The following is a 21327-nucleotide window of genomic DNA, read 5'->3' as shown; positions in this document are numbered from 1 at the left end:
GCAAACGTAATGGCTGAAGTCCAATGCCCAAGAGCACACAAGTAAGGACCAATGCAATCAATGCCACTCGATGCAGTAGCCCCCCAACCTCACTGGTGTCACCTTGTCCCATTCCTATCCTGATGAATGCATTGCTGCTACCGCTGGGAGGATGCGCCACTGCCTTCTCAAACACCCCAACTGGTCACAATTGCTAAAACTGGAAGAAAAAGCTTCTAGGCTTCTCCCTTCAGTAATGTGGGAGGGAGAGGAGAATGCAAGCTCTGGGAAGAGTAGCCCATTCATGTAATGCTAACCCATGGTTTAGTGTTACATCCAAATGTGATCACTAACCACTCAAATAAGCCCTTTGCATACATTCAGTGAAAAAGGGTTGCCGTATTTCAAAAAGTAAAATTCCTGACACCCGCAAAGTTGTTGAGCTTTATTTAGGAAACAAACCACCAAAATTGTCGAGAAGAAGGTCCCCAGTGCCACTGACCTGGTTGTGCTTTCCAAAATCTGCCTCTGCCCGCAGTTTATAGGCATACTGCAATCTTGCTCCCTGCCCCATTCTTGTGTTTTCCTCCCTCCCTTCCATCCATCCATCCCTCACAATGTATAGAGCAGCCTTCCCCACATGATATTCCCACACAACATGAACAATGGCCAAGTATGATGGGAGTTGTAGTCCAACAAAATCTGGGAGCTCAAGGTTGAGGAAGGCTGGTATGAGACCTGATTTCCAAACAACTGGCTTCCACAAGAAGTAGAAAGACGTTACTCACAAATGGAAAGGAGTCCTGCTTACCCGCACAACCCTCTTGAGTGAGCCGATATGGAATGGAGCATTCTCAGCTGCTGCCCCTTCTTTGTGGAACATTCTCCAAGGGTTGGTGATCTCCACATCCCCTTCTGCCAGCACACACTTCCGCCCATGGAACCGTGGCTTCTCGTACATTACCCAGCTGGCAAGTACATGACATTGGGTTAGTTCCAAGCAGAGATGTGAGTAGGGACGGATCTGTCTATTTCAGTTCTCTCAGTCTCTCATTTTTCCAATTTTAATTTCAGTTCTTCACATTTCCACCACAGTTTGCAATTTATTTATTTTTACAATCCCCAAGGAAAGTACTTGAACATTTAAGTGCAAATTTCTCTGAATATAAACATTTTTGTTTGTAGTTTTGACTAATGTACACATTTTTGCAAGCAATGTCTCTTAAATGCATTTTTGTATGCTGTTTTCACTAATGTGATAATTTTTATGTGCACTTTGTATGTTTTGCAAACGCCTCTTCACAAAATTTGGATATGTGCAAATTTTGAGGGCTGGCTCTGCTTCGGTTCTCAAGAAGCCTTTTAAGTTGTGAACCTTCACAGTCCGCATCTGCATTAGAATTGTTTTTAAGGTGTTTTAAAGATGTGCTTAATGTTCTTTATTGTTTTATCTCTTGTTGATGGCTGCCCTGGGCTCTTTTGGGAGGAAGGGCAAGTTAAATATTAAATATTAAATATTTAATATATAAAATAAAATAATAAATGAACGCTGCCTGGAAATTATGCCCCTTGACCATTTAAGATGTCAGAGGGCAAGAATAGGACCAATGGATGGAGAGCATATTTTGACTAAGCATTAAGAGAAACGTCTTAATCTGCTTCTGATTTCACTTCTACGCAGCGCTGTGTTTTCTGCCTGTACAGTAGGGATGGGGACCTGGGGTCCCCCAGACATTGTTGGACTACAAATCCCATCATCCCCTTCACCGTTGGCCCTAAAACCTGGGGGTGATGGGAGTTGGGAGTCCAACGACATCTGTTGGGCCACACAGGTTCCCCATCCCTTCTCTATATGCACAGCACACACGGCCCTTCCCTGCAACACAACCCAAAGCAAATCACTCAGAGGCTTACTTACCCTCCACGGATCACTCGGATGGAGATGGTGTGGGAGAGCTCCCAAGATGTGGCATCAGTGATATCACCCCATATTTCTCTCTTCTGACCCCCAAAGCCTGCCTCAGAGTACAGAATGATCTGGTGAGAAAAGCAGAAATTGAGATTAGCACCAATGCAATAACACCCAGCCCTTAACTTTCTCTCTGCAAGCATATCAGCCCCTTGCCCAGACATTTGGCAACAACAGCCCCACCCCCTTTCACCCTCCATACCTTTCCAGGTCGCACATTAATCTTCGTCGGAAGCTTCTTTTCCTCTTGCTGCAATTTAAACATGAATGGAAAATTACATGAAGAAATGGGGCAAAAAGGTTACGTTTCAGAAACATCTAGTTACTCCAAAACCACTATTTGCATTGGAAGGGAAAGAAAGCTCCCACCCACTCCATCAGCAACATGGAGATAATAATCCTTCCCTATCTCATATCTTTCTTATTTATTTATTTATTTATTTATTTATTTATTTATTTATTTAGCGTAAGTTAGATATTGCTTGTTTGTGGATAACACACACACATATACACAAAAAGCCCCTCTGGGGGGAATTCAGCATCATACTAAGGTGATTCTTTGGTCAGCATAAGCATTTATGTTTGCCAAACAGAGTGACCTTCCTTCTCTCCCCCCTGTGTGCTGTTCAGGGAGTTTGCCTGACCCTGCGGAGCTGATTTGGAAGGGGGCATGGGGGAAGAAGCCCCCCCCCCAATGCACTAGTGGGAATTGTTGATTTGGGTCAGACTAGGGATGGGCGAATGTGCCAATTTCAGTTCTTCATTTTTCCAGTCTTAAATTCAGTTCTCCACATTTCCACATCAACTAGAGATGACCCCCCCACAAACAGGACTTTTTGAGATAAAGAAAGTGATGGTTGAATGCTGCGGAAAGTGTGGGATAACAATTGTTTGAGAGGACATTGCCCAACCTTCCTACTAGCAAATCATAATGAACACTCAGTAAATTGTTTATGATGTCCAACCTCTCCACAAAAGTTGTGCAAACAAATCTTAATGGAGGCATAACAAGTAAGGGACATGGGGAAAGTAAGGGACATGGGGAAAATCTGATTCGATCCACATTTAAATGCGCATCTACAGTCATGAATCTATAGATGAAACACAACCATCCTTTGAAATTTACACTTTTCCAAATTTTTCAATGCAATTCTACAGCCAAGTAATGTGTAAAAAAATGCATATACTGGGTGAAAGTGTGCATAAAAAATGCATATACTGAGTGACAACAGCATAGAAAATGCATTATATTAGTGAAAGAAACATATAAAAATGCATTGTATTAGGGGACATTGCTTTGAAAAATGTACATATTGTGCAAAAATGTTTACAGACCTGTGCATTAGGAGAAATTTGCACTAAAATGCTTATGAATTTGCATGAGAACTTTTCCTTAAATTGGCAAACCAATGTGGAAATGCACAGAACTGTAGTTAGGAAAAATGAGAAACTGAAACCGACAGATTTACCCATCCCTATGGTAGCAACCAAAGTTTGAGCAAGACTGGAAATGATTTAAACTATTTTGGAATAATAATATGATTATCAGCAGTCCCTTTCCCTTTGTTGTAAAATAAGTATATTTTGTTTTTATTTATTAAGTGTTTAAACCAACATTTTAAAAATGATTACTAAAATAAGCATTTTAATCCATTAATTATAAAAAGAAGGACAAGAGAACGACAGAGGAGAGAGGGAGAGGTGGGGGAAAGATTGGACCTATAAGATAATGGGCTCCACATTGCAAGTTGTAATTAAAGGTGGGTCCCAGGTCTCAAAAGCCTGAACATTGTGATCTGTCAACTATGCAGCCTTCATCCCTGTCCTAAATGGACCCCTCTGCTTCCCTTCAATTTCTTTAATGAGCATCACTGACTCTGTAGCAGCCATTAGGGAAGATCAACAACAACATCATAATGAAGCTTAAGCTCTTCTGCCCTTCATCCAGGTGCAAACACCCAGTGACTTGACTAAAAACTGTACAGTTAAGTCAAGACCTTGGTGGTTTTGGCCCTGTAATCATTATCCTTATGAATGAAGGTTTTGTCAACCCTCTCAGCATCAACTGGATGTTGTACCACCAGTTCCACTTCAGGTCAAAGGTGGAGATTCTAGGAACAGAACCCATCGGCATGAATTGTGCTACAGCACCCTGCTTTTGTTACACACCCACGCGGGCCCCAAATAGTCCACATTTCCTGAATGCCCTAAAACAACAAAATCTCTTTGTGACATTATTGCAGCTGTTGCCAACAAAAGAAGGATGGAAGGAACCCTTCACTGCACAGCGCAGACTGACTTACCTGAGCTTTTGACTGGGGAAGAGAGTTTGTTTCTATGGACAGAAGAGTAACCTGCTGGGAGCTATTGTCTGCACCTGGCACCCCAAAGGCAGGCTCAGCTTGCAGCGCAGATGGCGGTGATTCAGAACTCAGATTTTCAGGTGCCTTCAGCAGAAGCTCATTTGGAGATGTCTGGCATTCCCTGTTGACTTTTTGGGCAGCCGGAGCCAGGAGTGTGGGCAAATCTCTTCCTTCTTTCCGTTTTTCCAGGACTTTTTGTTGAGATTTCTCTGGGGAGATGAACCTGCTGTAGAGGAGACTGTTGTCCAAGCGAGAATAAGGCTTATCTTCCACAGGTTTCTTGTCTGAGAAGCCAGACAAAAGAGTAAGCCCTTTGAGGATGTTTGCTCTGATTAAGTTGCTCTGGTTGGCGATAGCTTTAGGAGCGATGGCTTTGGCCTTGGCGTCTGCAGCCCCTTCCTGCAACTTCCCCAGGAAAGAGCCAATCTCCTCCTCGGTCTTGAACGTCTTGTTTTCCCAAGGGTACGACTCTCTGGCCTGGCTGTTCTCCCATGACTTTTCATCCTTGGTAAGATATGGGTTCTCTATTTCCTCCATCTCATCTTCTTCCTCCTCCATTTCTTTTTCTCCCTCTGAGTTCCTCTCCTCAGTAAGAGCGAAAAGCTCACCTATTGCTGCTGGGAGAGGAAGCTTTGACTTGGGAGCGACGTGGTCCTCGTCGATAGGTGGAAGGGATGTGTGCTTTGCAAACGTGGAAGGACGTGGAGGCCTCGGGAGGAGCTTCAGGGGCTTGTGGAGTTCAGGGGGCTCCATATTACGGAGGGTGTCTACAAAAAGCTCCATGTCCACAGCTTCTTCAGGTTCCTCTTCTGCTGTCCTGCTGCTGTGTCCTGCTTCCTGGCTTGGAGGTTCATGGGAGGAGTTCGTTTCGGTAGGGGGAATGGCTGGTTCCAGTGCAAACACAGGGGAATCTTTTCTGGGATAACCTTGTTCTTCCTTTAGCTCATTCCAGATGGTGGATTTTTGTTCCCTTGTCACAGATTCCTGGGATTCAGCAGAGGTTCTGAGCATATTGGTTTCTTCTGCAGCATCCAATGAGCAACGAAGTCCTTGGGATGCAGATGTGTTGGCCTTCTTTGCTCTTGATAGGTTGTTCTCCTGTTCTGACCCATTTGTTACAGGGCCATCTGGATCAGGCATGCTTTGTTCCCTTTCAGACCTGCTTGATGTAAACAAGTTGCTGTGCCTCTGGAATGCAGGTTTGGCGTGCGGGCTGCAGTCTCTCTCGGATGTGCTCAAAGGAGCAACTCCCTCCCTGAGTGTGGTAGCATCTCTATTTGATGTGAATGCAGGGTTTGGCAGAAGCATACACCTTTGCCTTTGGGCGTCACTCACACCGGCACTTCTGGATTGAGTCATGCAGCTTTCTTGCTCGGATCCTGCTATGGAGCAGTTGCAAACATCATCTGGAAGGGATGCAGGGCTCCCCTGTGGGGACTTGTCATCAGGGAGGTCACTCTGGGACTGCAAGTTTTCTTTTGGTGGCAGGGAGCTGATAGAGCTTGGCACGAGGGACTTTCCTTGCAGGGCTTTGCTTGCACTCCCTGTCCCAGAGCTGGACATGATAATTTCTTGCCCTGCTCTGTAGACAGTGGTGGTTCCAGCTTGGGGTACGATGACTTGTCGTTCAGACCTAAAGACGACCATGCTGTTGCCATTGGGGCCATACCACTGGGTTTGAGATTTGGCTACAGTGCTGGAGCTTACAACACGAGGCAAGGGACTTAGCACACAGGGCCCACTGGGAGGTTTAGTGCTTGTGGTGCTGGGCGTGTAACTTTCCCCCAGGGATCCACCCAAAGAAGTAGTGTTGGCAACTTGTGACTGGTAGTTTTCTGTTTGGGATCTAAGTATTATGGCACTGGGCTGGGCACTTTCTGTCAGGGATCTGGTGATTATACTGGAGCTAGCACCATTTGGCGCATGGCTTTCCCCCTGGGATTCTATTGCCCCAGTGCTGATAGGAATAACAGGGAGAGGTTCCTCCTGAGAGCCATCTGTGCTTGATATGAGGCTCTCTCTCTGAAATCTAGTTGCCAGAGGGGTGTCAGTAGCACTACCGCAGTGGTTTCCTGCTTGGGATCCAGCTACTATGGTGCTATTAGCATCTTGTGTCTCTGTTCCTGACAGGCTCTTTGGCTTTGAAGCTGGGGTGTACACCTGAGCAAACACAGGACCGTGAGCTGTAAAATCTTTCCGTGGGCTGGGAGAGCAGGAGCGCTTCCCATCTGATGTGGGAGAGAAACTTCTAGAACCTGCTGGGGAAGAGGAGCGCTTGCTTTCTGCAGAAGAAAATGGGTGCTTGGGTTCTGCTGAGGAAGATAGGCACTTGGCGTCTGACGGGGAAGGTGTGTGTTTGCCATCTACTGGGGAGGTTGGGAGCTTGTTTTCTGCTGAACACAATGTCTGCTTGGTGTCTGCTGAGGAAGACAGGTGTCTGGCATCTGCCAGAGAAGTTGAGTGCTTGGTTTCTGTCAAAGAAACTGGGTGCCTGGTGTTTGCTGGGGAAGACGGACACTTGGTGTCGGCTGAGGAATATAAGCGTCTAATATCTGCCACAGAATATGAGTATCTGTCGACTGGTAAAGAAGATGAACACTGTGTATCTGCTGTGGAAGAGGAGCGATGGTCATCTGCCGCAGTAGATGAGTAGCGGCTCTCTACTGGAGGAGGCAAAGGCTGGGAACTTGCTGAGCCCTGGGTATCTGTCATGAGGCAAGATGTCCTGCTATTTGCAGGTGAAAGGGAACGCCTGGTCTCTGCTGGTGAAGAAAACCTTATATCTGCTGGAGAACGGGACCGCCTGGTCTGTGATGGGGAGAAAGCAAGCCTGGTATCTGCTAGAGAAGGAGAACGCCTTAAATCTGCTGGAGAATGGGACCGCCTGTTCTCTGAGAAGGACAACAAGGCATCTGCCGGGGAAGGAGACCGCCTGGTATGTGCTGGAGAACGGGACCGCCTGGTCTCTGATGGGAAGAAGGAGTGTCTGGTATCTGCAGGAGATGGAGTCCGCCTTATATCTACTGGAGAATGGGACCGTCTAGTCTCTGCTGGTGAAGAAGACTGCCTGGTATGTGCTGGAGACTGGGACTGCCTGGTCTCTGGTGAGGATAAGGGGTTCCTGGTATCTGTTGGAGATTGCTTTATATCTGCTGGAGAATGGGACCGCCAGGTCTCTGGTGAGGAGATGGAGTTCCTCATCTCTGCTGGTGAAGAAGACCTCCTGGTATGTGCTGGAGATCGGGACCGCCTGGTCTCTGCTGAAGAGAAGGAGTTCCTGGTGTCTGCCAGAGATGGTGACTCCTTTACATCTGCTGGAGATTGGGACCACCTGGTCTCTGGTGAGGAGAAGGAGTTCCTGGTCTCTGCTGGTGAAGAAGACCTCCTGGTATGTGCTGGAGATCGGGATCGCCTGGTCTCTGCTGAAGAGAAGGAGTTCCTGGTGTCTGCCAGAGATGGTGACTCCTTTACATCTGCTGGAGATTGGGACCACCTGGTCTCTGGTGAGGAGAAGGAGTTCCTGGTCTCTGCTGGTGAAGATGACCTCCTGGTATGTGCTGGAGATCGGGATCGCCTGGTCTCTGCTGAAGAGAAGGAGTTCCTGGTCTCTGCTGGTGAGGAAGACAGCCTGGTATGTGCTGGAGATCGGGACCTCCTGGTCTCTGCTAGAAAAAGGGGCCGCTGGCTATCTGCTGGGGAAAGGGGCCGCCTGGCATCAGCTGGAAGAAGGGGTCGCCTGCTACCTGCTGGAGAAATGGGCTGCCTGGCATTTGTGGGAGAAAGAGAACTCCTGGTATTTTCTGAGAGAAGTGGGTGGGGAGCATCTTTGGATGAAAAGCTGCGCCTGGTGGGTACGGGGGAACGGGAGTCCCTGATGCCTGTTGAGGAAGATGGGCCAATGGTGCCCGTGCCTACAAGCCCTTTCTCCCAGGCCTCGAGCAACACGGACACTCTGGAGGGGCTGTTGCCTCTGGTTCTGGTACTTCCTCTCTCCAGCATCTGTGTCACAGCTGAGACTTTGCCAAAGGAAGGTTTGGTCTCTTCCTTCAGTAGATCAGAAGGTGTTGTCTTCCTTCTGAGCGAGGCAGTTGCAGTGGATCCCCCTGTCCTGCTCTGAGCGGAGCGAGACCCACCAGCGACCTCCTCCATTCTGTACTGAGTGCAAAGGAGGCCTCTTCCAATGTCAAATGGTCCTGTAGGATGAGGTCCTTCGCTTTCAGATGCCACGGAGAGTCCTCTTGACTCAGAAAAGCTAGAGACAGGGCACAGAAAGGACAAAAGAAATGGTCAGGCCAAGAGGAGGCAAGAGACTCATTAAACTCTTTGCAGCAGGGGTGGGGAAACACAGACCCAGTAGCCAAATTCAATCCCCCCCCCATCTCTCTCTTTAGTCCTTGGGGATCTCCTGAAGCCATCCACCCTCTCCCCAGGCCACAAATCTCCACAATCCGGCTTTGCACCCTTCTTGAGTATTTTTGCCCAGCTGGAATGTGTCCTTGAATTCTGATAATGCCTCTTGCATGACTGGATGGGTGATAAAGAGGGGTGCGCGTGTGCAGAGACCAGCCTACTGTACAAAGATAAAATTTACATTTGTTGTCTCACCCACTTTTGGCCCTGTCCCCACCCCACACTGGCATGTGGCCCTCAGAAAGGAAGGTGGCCCTTGGGTTGGCAAAGTTTCCCCACTCTGAGCCAATGTAAAAATCCCTTCGTGTTTCTATTCTATTATACTCCTCCCCCTTGAAAACTTACTACTTTTTAAATGACTATTTCGACAAACCTGTGTTCCTTTACAAGGGCCCCAATTATCTACACTCATTCTCCAGAAACGCAGAATCATCACATACTTGGTCTGGGATGGTCTGTTTAAAAGGTCATCGAGCCCAGTGATTGCAAAACGGTGGATTAGAACCAATCCAGGGGCTATGGGAATCTTCTGAATGGCTTGAAAGACAACTAGTAGTTTATGATCAAAGGCACTGACTGAACCAAAGCCAGGGCCTATTAATTATAAGCAAGCACAGTAGCACGTGCTAGCATTTGATTGAAATACGATTGTACAGGTGACGATATGGATTTTGGAACAGATCTGAACCATAATGGCATGGCACAATTTCTCAAATCACAAATGCCAGTTAAAAAAATAATAATTACAGAGCAATCCAAAGCCTGGATGGAGAGCAACAAAGCAGCAGATTGATTGCCACACACCAAACCTTGGTACTCATCCTGGTCAGAGTGGAAGGAGGTGGGCTGGCAGTTCCTTTTGTTGCACCAGCTCTAAGCTCACACAGCCGAGGGGCCTGATGATCAGGCCTCTCAAGGGATCTGTGGGGCTTTGGATCCAGTAGAGAGAAGCCAAACCACCAGCATCCTGCATTCCACTTCAAAGAGCCCCCATTTCAGAGCTCTCTATTGCCTACTGCCGGTGGCAGTGTTGCCAACAGAAGCTTACCTCCTGCTGCTGAAGATTTTGCTGTGGATGAGTGCCCTCCCACCAGCAGCCCTCCTCTCCACCACAGGCCATGGGAGAGGACTCTGCAAGTCATCCTGTGCGCACACACACCCTGCCCATCTTGCCATCACCGGGGGTGGGTGGGTGTGTTTACATATGCATTCTTATTTTATGTAAACTATTTATGAGTCACTTTTCTAAGAAAGTATCCAGAGCGACATAAGCCATAAAAAGAAGTGCATGCCATTTAAAAAAATTAAGCAATTGAAATACTGGAAACACAAACCACTGCCGAAAAGAAGCAGTAGCTGCACAACCAGAATCAACGTGGGACCAGATAAAAGGGAGAGGTGGGACAGTGGGAGTCACACCTTTTGCTGCCTTTCGTCTCTTTCGTTCTCTCAACTGTCATCTAGTATCAGCCATTCCACCCAGCTGCACCAGAGGGAGAAATGGAGCAGCAGAGATGGGCAGATATGGTCCTCCAGGCTTCTCTGTCTGGCCCTGGGAACTCTCCCCAGGCCATGCCCCTCACTGGCTTTGATTCATACTGTTATAGAGGGCTGAGTTTGTCCACCACTGTCTTTAGTGTGTAGGAGTGGCACTCTAGGCTTGATTGGTGTCAGCTGGAGGTGCAAATAAAGGGAGGAAGTTGCAGGCTGCAATTTCCTCACGAGGAAAGCGCACGCGCGCGCGCGCACACACACACACACTGAGATTATACCATGGTGGAGAGATAAAGAAGGACTGTAAATAGCTTGTAACAGAAATGCTTGTGCAACCAGTCAAGCAATAAAAAGCTCTTGACTGAAGAATCTGAGTGTGACTCCTGTTCTTGTCCTCTGCCTCCGGGGAAAAACTCTGCTACAAACAGTAAGAAGTAGTTTTACCGAAGGTGCCACCACACAAGCAGAAAGCGCAGCGGAAGTGTGTGGGTGGTTACCCCTATTACATACAGCACACGATTTTGCCTGGTTGGAAGGTGTCCTTGAATTCTGAGAATGCCTCCTGCCTGTCTAGTTGGAGAATATACAGGTTTGTGCAAAAAACCGAGGCATCCTGTTTTTTTGTGTGAGATCGCAGCGGCCATTTTGGGTATCACACTCTTGCTCGCTGTTGCACTGCACTCTTGCCCCAAAGAAAGCACGGCACGGGTCATGTGACTCACCTGGGCACACGTCCCGGAAGAAGCACGTCCTGGTTTGGGGTCTCCAAATGTTGGACAGTATGCAAAGATAAATGTTGCATTTGTTGCCCTGCTTACTTTAACCAAAAGACAAATACTCCTGGCATGTGGCCCCCAGAAGAGTGTGCAGAAGGAAATGCGGCCCTCAGATCAAGAAGGTTCGCCACCCCTGGAGTAGCAGGACTTACTACTGCACTGGCCTGACTGAGAAACCAGCCACCACTTGCCCACCCAGCTCACCTGTTCCTTCAAGCTGGTCATTATAAGAACTTACACAAATAAAGATGTAATGACTTGCAAGGTGCAACCAAGACTTGGCAATTTTTCCCATACCTAGCGGTGGGAGCAGCTGCTGCTAACCTTGTTAGTCTCAAAGCATGAAATTCAACTAGGACAACTAGGGGTCAAATATTTTAAGGAGTGGTATCAGTTCAAATGCTTCACCTAGAATACAGCGCCCCCCTGCTTTGTTAATCATTTTGGTTGTGTTATTCCTAAAATCAACTGGAACAGGGACACCTTCATTATATCCCACATAAATGTATAGCAACCTGGCATTTGGGGAATTCTGACCTCATACAGAGCCAGTGCTGCAGCATAAATCTCACCTGACCAAACAATGTTGAAAAGGGACCAATGATGAGAAAAGTGGTTTTAAAATGCGAAACTGCACACACTTCGAGTAGTTTAGTTGCTGTTTACCAAGGTTGGCAAACAGGTTTGTGTTTGTCTTTTGCTTTAAAGTGGCAGGAGTGGAATGCAGCAATAAATCAAGCATGAAGGGTGGGGAGGTGCTTGCCTTCCTTTGTGGTTTTTTTTTTTTTTAATTCTAGTGTCTCATTGCCTTAGTCACAGGTATTCACTTAAAAAAAATTAAGGTGCCCAATTTTTTGTTTTTTTGCTTTTGCTCTTAATTTGAGTTCTTTACATGGTTGGCCCTGGGGGAGAGCAGTGCTGTGTGGCAGGCAGAAATCAAACAGGTAAGTTTTTCTAGTGTGGAAATCCAGTGATGGGGAAAGCTTCAACTATTCACAGTCTGTCTGTCTGTCTGTCTATTTGTTTGTGATGTGATTTACTTTTGGGTCCTCTACCCCCACTGAAGGCATAAATTTGCATATGACAAAGGGTATGCAACTTTAATGCAAAATTATGTATTCTTTTGCAAGTACAGCAGAGGGCCTGATCCATATACTATATATTGGCCCCAGAAAATTTGGCGGAACTTCACTAGATGCATGAAGTGTTATCCTGAGCTGCAGATTGAAGGTTAGAGGATTGTAAACAGTCAGGTCAGAAGAAAATGAAATGCAGAAAAGTACAGATTATGATAATTCCATTATTAACAGTGGCCATTCACCCAAAAAAAGTTGATGATAACATAGACATCCTGACATTGGTAATCCAATTAACAAATATAACTTTTTTAAAAAAGGAATCCCACTATATAATATTCTCTCTACTCCCCAACCATGTATATACCAGCAAGTCAGGATAACCCTTCATACATCTATTGAAGTAACAGTAGTCCACAAAAGCTTATGCATTGATAAATTAATTTGTCTTTTAAGCTGCCATGAGACTCAGGGCCAAAATTTGCACTGTGTTGATTTAAAGATTATTTAAAAAAATAAAATGATTTCTCACTGGTATCTAACTCCAGCGAAATTATTTAAAATGTATAAAGGTGTCCCAAATGTTTGCTGGAAGTGTGCACAAATGTGAAGGGACATTTTATCATGCTTGGTGGACTTGTAGAAAAGCTAATAAATATTGGCTACAAATACATACATTGATGCAGAAGATTTTAAAGTTTTACATTCAATTGAAGCCAGAACTTTTCCTGCTAGGAATAATGGATATACAATTAGAAAAAGACTACGGATCATTATTTCAATACATAATCACAGTGGCGAGACTTTTATATGAACAAAGATGGAAAGATTCATCATTACCTACCAGGGAGGAATGGTTGCTAAAATTACTGGACTTAGCTGAGATGGCAAAATTAATGTGTTTAATCAGAGAAAAATCATTATCAATATTTACTAAAGATTGGAAACCCCTTATAGACTTTTTGCATGAAAAAGAAATTGAATTTATAATATCTAGGTTTGAGGATTAAATAAAATATTGGTTTGTAGAAAGTGGAATTGTTGGATGTTACCTTGGATGTGTTGAATAATTTTCTATATTGTAGCTGACAGAAGAAGAATCAGAAGTTTTTTTTCCTTTTCCTTTTTTCCTTCCTTTTGGTTTGTGTTTGTGTTTAGATTAGTTTTTTTATCTTTGATAAAAATATATATTTAGTATTTGTTATTAAGCTCATTGTTGTTTTTGCATGTAGTTCCCTCTTTTGGCCAGAGTAGGGTGGTAGTATGCAGGCAATGTTCCCCTCTGGTGTCCTTCAGGTCCCAAAGTTTTAATAAAAACCATGCACATTTAAAAGGGCAGGGATGAACCACCTGTCCCTCTCTCTCTTCCTCCCTCCCCTCTCTTTTTAAAATTATGTAATGATAGGATAGCCACCTTTTTGCCCTAGCAGGAAATACACCTGTTTTATTCTTACCTATCATGCAGCTGCTGAAAGCCTGGGATCCCTGCCCAGAAAGAAAAAAAGGAGGAACACCTAAGTGGCAAACCTGTTGCTCTATTCCTAACCTGAATTGCTGACCAGTGCTTGTAAATGCCATCTGAGCCAAGTCAACTCAGCCTTTCCATTCTACAGCAGAGAAGCAGACAGGGGTTGAGAAATTCAATGTGTCCTGACCTGCTTAGTCTGACAAGGCATTAATCTCCAGGGTGAGTCAGGTTTGTGCTTTCACCCTGCCAAGCCACCAACAGTGTTCCAAACACAATTCCATGGAAACAGGAAGGAAACTTCCCCTCCTGTTCTGAGACACGGACTGGTTCAAATAAAAAAGCAAGATATTATATGAGGCCAACATATAGGTAAATTGTCAGATTTTTTTAAGCATTCACCCATCTTAGCTGGCTCTTCTCCACAAGCTCAAAGGCGCAGTGGTGCCATCAGAGCAGGACTTTGGGGCAGAATGAGCAGGAGCGACCCCAAACACATCTAAAGGGCAGCAGGAGTGGGAGAGAGATGTAGTCAGAGTCTAAAACAGACTCCAACCTGGTGCCTTCCAGGTATTTTGGACCACAACTCACATTAGTCCTTATTGCTTGAGGCTGATGGGAGTTGTAGTCCAAAAACATCTGGAAGGCACCAGGTTGGAGAAGGCTAGTCTAAATTACTTAAGTGCACCACTGCAAAAATGCAAGGAGTAACGTAACATAGTAGACACACACCCAAAGACATAGACATGCATGCATAAGGAAGAGTTGGGTAATGCCTTTATTAAGACCAACTGTTGTTGGCATCCGTCTGTCTCAAGAGACAATGGAGTGAGCCTCCAGGAGTGAACTAAAACCGCTGCGTTAGCAGCACCGAAGACACTTTCCATGGTGCACAAGATGACAAGACCCCACTCTCGGCCTCACTGATATGGTCCAAAGGAAAGTAAAGCAATTCGTTTGGCACCAGTTGGCGCCATCCAACTGTCTTAGGGACTCCCTTCCGGATTTGTGTAGGGTTAACTCCTTAGCCTTTTATTTTCTTAACGATTTCCTGCAAGGCAGTTTTAGGATCAGTTTTCCTTCTCCTAGATGGGCTACCTTTCCAGGTTGGCGAGCCTCATCTGCCCCTCACTTCTATCTAAAGCACGTGCATAAGCTGCCTTCTTGACCGTTGGACCCACCATTGGTCTCATCCACTCAGTCTGCTGAGATGTGTCCACTGTCCCATGCTGGCAGCTTCTAGAAGCCACAGGTGAGAGTAGAGTGCAGGGTGGGGACCAAAGGTGGTTACGACTACCCCAGAAGAAGGTACTACCCCTCCCCTAACATCCCATACACGCCTAAGTCCAACTAAAGGTTCATGCCTAACACCCATCCTTCTTGAAGTTTTGATATACTCAGAAGGTTGGTTGTGACCCAGTAGATTAGATGGTCTGAAGTCAGGCTTCCTTGTCAGTTCTCATCATCCCTGACTATTGCCCATGCTGGCTGTGACTGGTGGCATGTACAACTCCAACCGATAGGTATGGCCAGCGGGGCTGCTACTGCTGCCCCCCATACACACACCTCAGTATCTATCCCAGTCTTTGGCTAATTAAACAATTTGTGGCCTTTAAAACTGTGGGAGGTATTGTTTTTGTTTGTTAATATGGTATGCAGTTTGTGTTTTTATATTGTGACCTTCCCTATGATCCTCAGGTGAAGGGTGGTATAGAAACTTAATAAATAATACCAGTAATAATAATACCCCACGAGGCAGTAAACAATCAAACAAAACAAGAAATGCAATGGCCCCATTTACAGTACACACTTGAAGCAGTATGAGTCAATTTTAAAGTCATGGCTTTGCAATTAAAATTACAATACCTAGGGTGATTTAACAATCAATCTCTTTTCCCAGGGATCCCTGGGAATTATAGTTCTGTGAGGGGAATTGGGGTCTCCTAACAACTCTCAGCAACTTTAACAAACTACAGTTCCCAGGATTCTTTGGGGGAAGCAATGACTTTTTTAATATGGTATGATGCAGCTTGAAAGGTGTAGCACCGCTGGGGCCTGGAACAGAAGAAGAAGAGTTCTCAATAAAACACTCAAGCTAAAAACAACTATATTGTGAATTTAAAGGCAAGTAAGTATGAGAACAGCTCCTAAGCATTTGTAGCTGGGAAGGACATTGCAAAGTTGGGGGCGGGGGCACTACTGACAAAGCCCAATATTCAGTCACTGCCTGAGTAGCTACAGTAGTAAATGAAGTACCCAAAGAAAGTACATAAAAGAAGAACCAGACCTAATCCTCTCTCTTTCCTATGACTACTTACATTAGAGATGGGGAACCTTTTTCAGACCAAGGGCTGCATTTCCTTCTGGGCAATCTTCCGAGGGCAATATGCCAGTAGGGGGCAGCACCAGAGGCAAAAGTGGGGCAATGAATGTAAATTGACCTTTCTATGATAGGTTCATTTCTACACACACACCCCTCTTTTCTCCATCCAGGCACGCATCCGCTCAAAGTTCAGGGGCACAGTCCAACCTGGCAAAAACATACAAGGAAGGCATGTAGCGAAACCAGTAGGGGGTGTGACTCGAAAGGAGTTGTGACCTAGGGAAAGTCTCAAGGACCTAAGGTTCTCCACCCCCTGATTTACAATTTATAATATTCTGTTATATTTTGGGCGTTTCATTAGCAACAGGGTGGGGAAGCAACAATCATGAGGGTTTTTTGTGCAGGTTTGGCATCTGGCTTTGAATCAAATGAATGTCAATTGTTGATTCTCAAGGTTTCTTGTTACGGGACAGAAAATGAAAAGCATTCAGTCTTGCCAAATTTCTAGGCTGAAGCACAATAAGAGCACCTTCCCAAGTTCTGAATGAGTCTGTCAAAAGAGGGAACACTCCTCGCCGCCCCAGATCTCAGGTTGCCAGAAAGATTGGAATCCTCTATGCTTCAACATTGCAGAGCAGGAGATAGGCAGGAGAAAGATCAAGAGCTGCTGCCGGATCTCTAGAGGATCAGCAAGGGTTTTTAACTACTCCTGATTGTTTAACACGAGCAACGACAATATAACTTTTCCCTGCCTAAATGAAGCTGATGAAATGACGGAAGCTAAGCAGGGGTGGACTGTTGTGTGAAAGGCCTGTGAACAGTTCTGGTACTGAAAACAAATTCCTTGGCTCAGATTGTGCTCAGAGGCACCCAGTTCTTTAATTCCAACAGAATGCCTTTGCACCTGTCTCTGGATAGTAGATATTCAAGGTCTGGTACAAAGCAAAATGGGTCTCACAAGTCTCCCCATCCCTGATTTAGAGCTGACTCTCAACGATCAAGGTTTCTGCAACATGTCATTGATGTAATAATGCTGCCTTAGTGGTGGACTCATACTGGACCATGCACACATATTATTGTGCTTGATTAGTTGCACTGCAATGTTTCCTCAGTGTAGTTGCATTATCAAAGTCTGGTGCACTATAGTGCAACGAAAGCAGGATAAACAATAACTCGGAAGGAGCATTTGTGGTAAAGAAGGTTACAGGATTTCAGGAGGAAGCTATGGGACATGCACTGACCAGAAACGAAGAAGTATGACTGTCCCAGACCTTTTGCAGGCAAACAGTACTGAAAGCTGCATTGTGTATAACTGCCCTGATATACTATCATGAGCATGAATAATCTTGCATGCACAATAAACAGGACACCTAGAGGCCCCAGTGCGGCACACCCAAGCCTGGGGGCAGTGCAGCACATTTTAACCCTGTGCAATGTTCAGGGGAGAAGTTACTATAGCACAGAGTTGAAGTGACACATATACATTTGTATATGTGTGGATCCCACCGTCTAAAGCTTCATGATGTTCCCCATCAAGTGCATTTTGCTGTGCCCAGGCTCAGCACCCTAGAAACCCTGTGTCAGCACTCTGCAGTAACTTTGGGAAAGGGCTGAGATTAGTTCATCTCTGTGGGAGTTGCTGAGTAATTCCTGCTTGATCTATGGGTGCCTGTGCAATTTGGGAATGATGTGATAATGGCCTTGCCCCACTTATTTCCATAATCCTGGTGTGTGGGTGTTTAGTGTTGGGTTTGGAACTTAACAGGTTAAGAAGTTCCCATGATGCCTCAACATTCTGACGTCAGCTTTAGAAGCTGGGAGGAGTCTGGGAGGAGTTACGTTCTGTTCCTCTCTGGTCTCTGAGAGAAGGTGGCAGTTTGTCATGGCTGCTGTGAGCCCAGGAGATTTCCTGGGGAATGTCGGAATAAAGGACTGATAAATAGACAAACCGGGCTCTGTGTGTTTGTCGGAAGCTAAGTGGAAGCTACGTGACAGTTTTCACTGCTGTGTTCAACTCTGCTGAGGCGTGACTGGAGAGCTACTGGAGACGGAGCTGAGTGGCGCAGCTCGGAGGAAGCGCGCCGGGCATAAAGAGCTAATTGTGGATCGTAAATCAATTAGCGGGGGTCACGCCAAACCAATAAATCAATTCAACAGGTTATGGGCCCAGGATCACCGATCGTAAAAACTGTCACAGGAACGCTTTGAAGTGCCGGAATGCGTTTGAAGTCTGCGGTCTAAGGCAGAGAAAGCCGGCAGGACGCAGCGGAGGTTTTTGCCTGGTGTTAAGAGGCAAAGGAGAGCTACGGAGCTGAGTGGCGCAGCTCGGAGGAAGCGCGCCGGGCATAAAGAGCTAATTGTGGATCGTAAATCAATTAGCGGGGGTCACGCCAAACCAATAAATCAATTCAACAGGTCAGACGCTGGGGAGGGTTGTTTTCTTATCACTGCTTCTATGGCAACTGTGAAGAACAACTCCAGCCAGGACACGGTGACGCGCTGGGTTTTGAATACTGCTGTTGGTCAGCACCTGCTAAGCGAGCCTGCTGGCGAAATGCGGAACTGCAGGGCTGTTTCGACAGGACACAACTGTGATGTTAGCAGACGGAATGAGAAAGTCGGTTTCTGCTGTGGCTAACATGTCTTTTTCTCATTTACAGGAGGAGCTAGAGGTCTACGTTGTGCCGGGACTGAATTGTTGTTTGTTATCCATCTTCAGAGGGGGGAAACAAGTGGCCAACGTGAAAAGGGGGCAGAACAATCTCTTTGTTCTGGAGTCACCTCTGGAGGGTGGTGGGAATGCTGGAAAAGCACAGGCGCAGTGTGCTAAGGTTCCCAGTCATGTGCAAAAGCTGCACAGGTGCACAAAAGGGTATAAACTCCGGAAATGTGGGAGGTCCCTAGGGTGCAGGGCATGCAAGGGTGCACAGGTACATGGTTTTCCCGGGTTTGGGAGGGTAGCCAAAGAGCCCTTTGAGCTCTTTGAGGCAGGTGGTCCAAAGGTTCAGGAAATGATCTTCTGTGGATATGATCCTGCAACCAATGGGTGGAAGTTTGCATACCCAGAGGGTGATCAAACCAAGCTGCTGGTCAGTAAGCAGGCTGAGTTCTGTGAACAGGATGGGTGTTCAAGGCTCAGGAATGGTCCTGATTTTCTCTCAGAATGTCTGTCTGATTCTGAGGAGGAAAGGGAGCCAGAGGCTGATCCCGGTGATGGGGACCAGGTCCAGGATCAGGGTTCAGAACCCGGTGATGGGGACCAGGTCCAGGATCAGGGTTCAGGGCAGGTCTGGGCATCTCCAAAGGTTGTGAAAGGAGTGTCCAGGTGTGAGGCTTCATCTCCGGTTAGCGTAATGGAGAAAGCTCACAAACAGGGTGTCAAGTCAGAGGGGGAAGGATCTGACGGAGAAGACACAACTGCTGGCCCAAATGGGTCAGTAGGGTATCAGGTCACAAGTGCGTGAAAAAGTGTCGCACAGTGTGATTCTGGGAATGTTGAAGGGGTTCAACAGGTGCCTGGGAAAGATGCCGGGAAGTGGCATAAGGCAAAGGGGAAGGTGTTGAACTCAAAAAAGGTCTTGTCAGAATGGTTCGGCAAGAGGGGGTGTTGGGTTTGGAACTTAACAGGTTAAGAAGTTCCCATGATGCCTCAACATTCTGACGTCAGCTTTAGAAGCTGGGAGGAGTCTGGGAGGAGTTACGTTCTGTTCCTCTCTGGTTCTCTGAGAGAGAAGGTGGCAGTTTGTCATGGCTGCTGTGAGCCCAGGAGATTTCCTGGGGAATGTCGGAATAAAGGACTGATAAATAGACAAACCGGGCTCTGTGTGTTTGTCGGAAGCTAAGTGGAAGCTACGTGACAGTTTTCACTGCTGTGTTCAACTCTGCTGAGGCGTGACTGGAGAGCTACTGGAGACGGAGCTGAGTGGCGCAGCTCGGAGGAAGCGCGCCGGGCATAAAGAGCTAATTGTGGATCGTAAATCAATTAGCGGGGGTCACGCCAAACCAATAAATCAATTCAACATTTAGCACCTTTTTGATCACTCAACAAGCATAGTGAAAGCAGGGTAAATATGAAGGTCTTCTCACTCTGCAAAAACTAATCAGATTTTTAAAAGCTAATCTGTAAAATGCTAACTTGCCCCAGAGTTTCTAAACCAGATGACTTTGGGTCCAACCACCCCTCAGCTTAATGTGGAGCATTTGCCCCTTGTGCATCCTTTAATTCTCCCTTCTGCATACAACGTTCACAGGAAACAACTGCTGTCCCACACTTTCTTCCCAATAATTTGAGAGTTTCCTTATCCTCGGAAAACCCAAAAAAGACATCTGCTCCAGTTTAAAAGCACTCCAGCCAGCTTTCTGTGAATGCCTTTGTCCAGTTTAAAAAAATATTTAATGCAGGTGTTTTTGATGTGGAGTAGCTTATAAAGAGGGGCGGTTGCTTGAAACAGCAAATAGAGGGAAACGGGGAGTATGGATGTGGAAGCTCTGCATTAAAATCACATTCAAATATACAACATGGACTGCCACTGTCAGGGGACAAACTGACTACATGAAATGTGGATTTTGTGGGCGAGTCTTGATCGGCCTGTAGATTAATAACAAATTTTAAAACCAGTAAGAATACCCTGCCCAGTATCACTGCTCCTTGGAAATGAAGGAGCCTTTTATGGGACATACCTTATCTGAATGTGTATCTGTATCAGATTTACATAGCTATGGTTACATTTGAGTTTATTCGGTGATGCTTGGTAAATAAGGACTCTTTGGTCCAGCAGCAGCAAATCATTCCTGGGAAGCAGCCCAAAACAGAGGGGTCTGTGTGTGGGGGGGAGAGAGAGAGAGAGAGAGAGAGAGAGAGAGATTTCACTTATGCAAAGACAACCAGTTGCATGCTAACTAGATGGTACTAATTTGTGTCACCATCACAAAGATGACCCAAGAAGTGATAGTGCAATTTCATCTGATGGCTTCCAATTTCATGTCCTATGAATCAGAATGTGGCGCACTAAGTCTTATTTCTGTATCAGCCTTGAGGAAAGTCAGGTCGAAGGGCCAAGCCAGACAGTTAGCAGTTTTGTGAATTTAGGGTTGCTATAGGTCCGGTAAACTGGGGGGAAAAAATGTCTGGGAAAATCCAGACGTATGGCAAGCCATGTTGACGTTGGTTTTGCTGATTTTCCTTTAAAAAATAGTTCAGAAATGTCTTTTTTTTTTTTTTGAGGTTTTGCAAAAAAAGTTCAACAACCCTAGTGAATTGTTTTTAAAAGAGTCAAAAGCAGGTGTAGCCCCCCCCCCCACACAAATGGAGCGTTGAATAGGGGGGTACTTTTAACACTCCCCACCCAACAGATACTCTGCAGTCTGGGAAAGGCTGTGGCTGTGTTTACACTCCTTCCCCTGCAAGTGTTCCAATAAAGATTGGTCCCCTGTGCCTGCTATTTATCTTTTTAACACCCCAAATCATCCTAT

The 21327-nt window shown here is 45.9% G+C and overlaps 1 protein-coding gene across 1 annotated transcript in view; it reads right to left on the bottom strand.

Moving 5' to 3' along the window:
* CRYBG2 (crystallin beta-gamma domain containing 2) overlaps positions 1-21327 on the bottom strand; it is a 63256-nt gene that overhangs the window by 15957 nt on the left and 25972 nt on the right. The window contains exons 4-7 of the mRNA XM_081015894.1: positions 4252-8563; positions 2151-2198; positions 1898-2016; positions 791-947 (exon numbers count right to left, since the gene is read on the bottom strand). Coding sequence (XP_080872020.1) covers positions 791-947; positions 1898-2016; positions 2151-2198; positions 4252-8563 — 4636 coding nt within the window. The remainder of the gene's footprint in view (positions 1-790; positions 948-1897; positions 2017-2150; positions 2199-4251; positions 8564-21327) is intronic.

The sequence above is a fragment of the Podarcis pityusensis genome (assembly GCF_964106645.2).
Source record: "Podarcis pityusensis genome assembly, chromosome: 8".
NCBI classification, from domain to species: domain Eukaryota; kingdom Metazoa; phylum Chordata; class Lepidosauria; order Squamata; family Lacertidae; genus Podarcis; species Podarcis pityusensis.
Note: the sequence above shows the minus strand (reverse complement) of the source record. Positions and strands in the feature narration are given on the sequence as shown.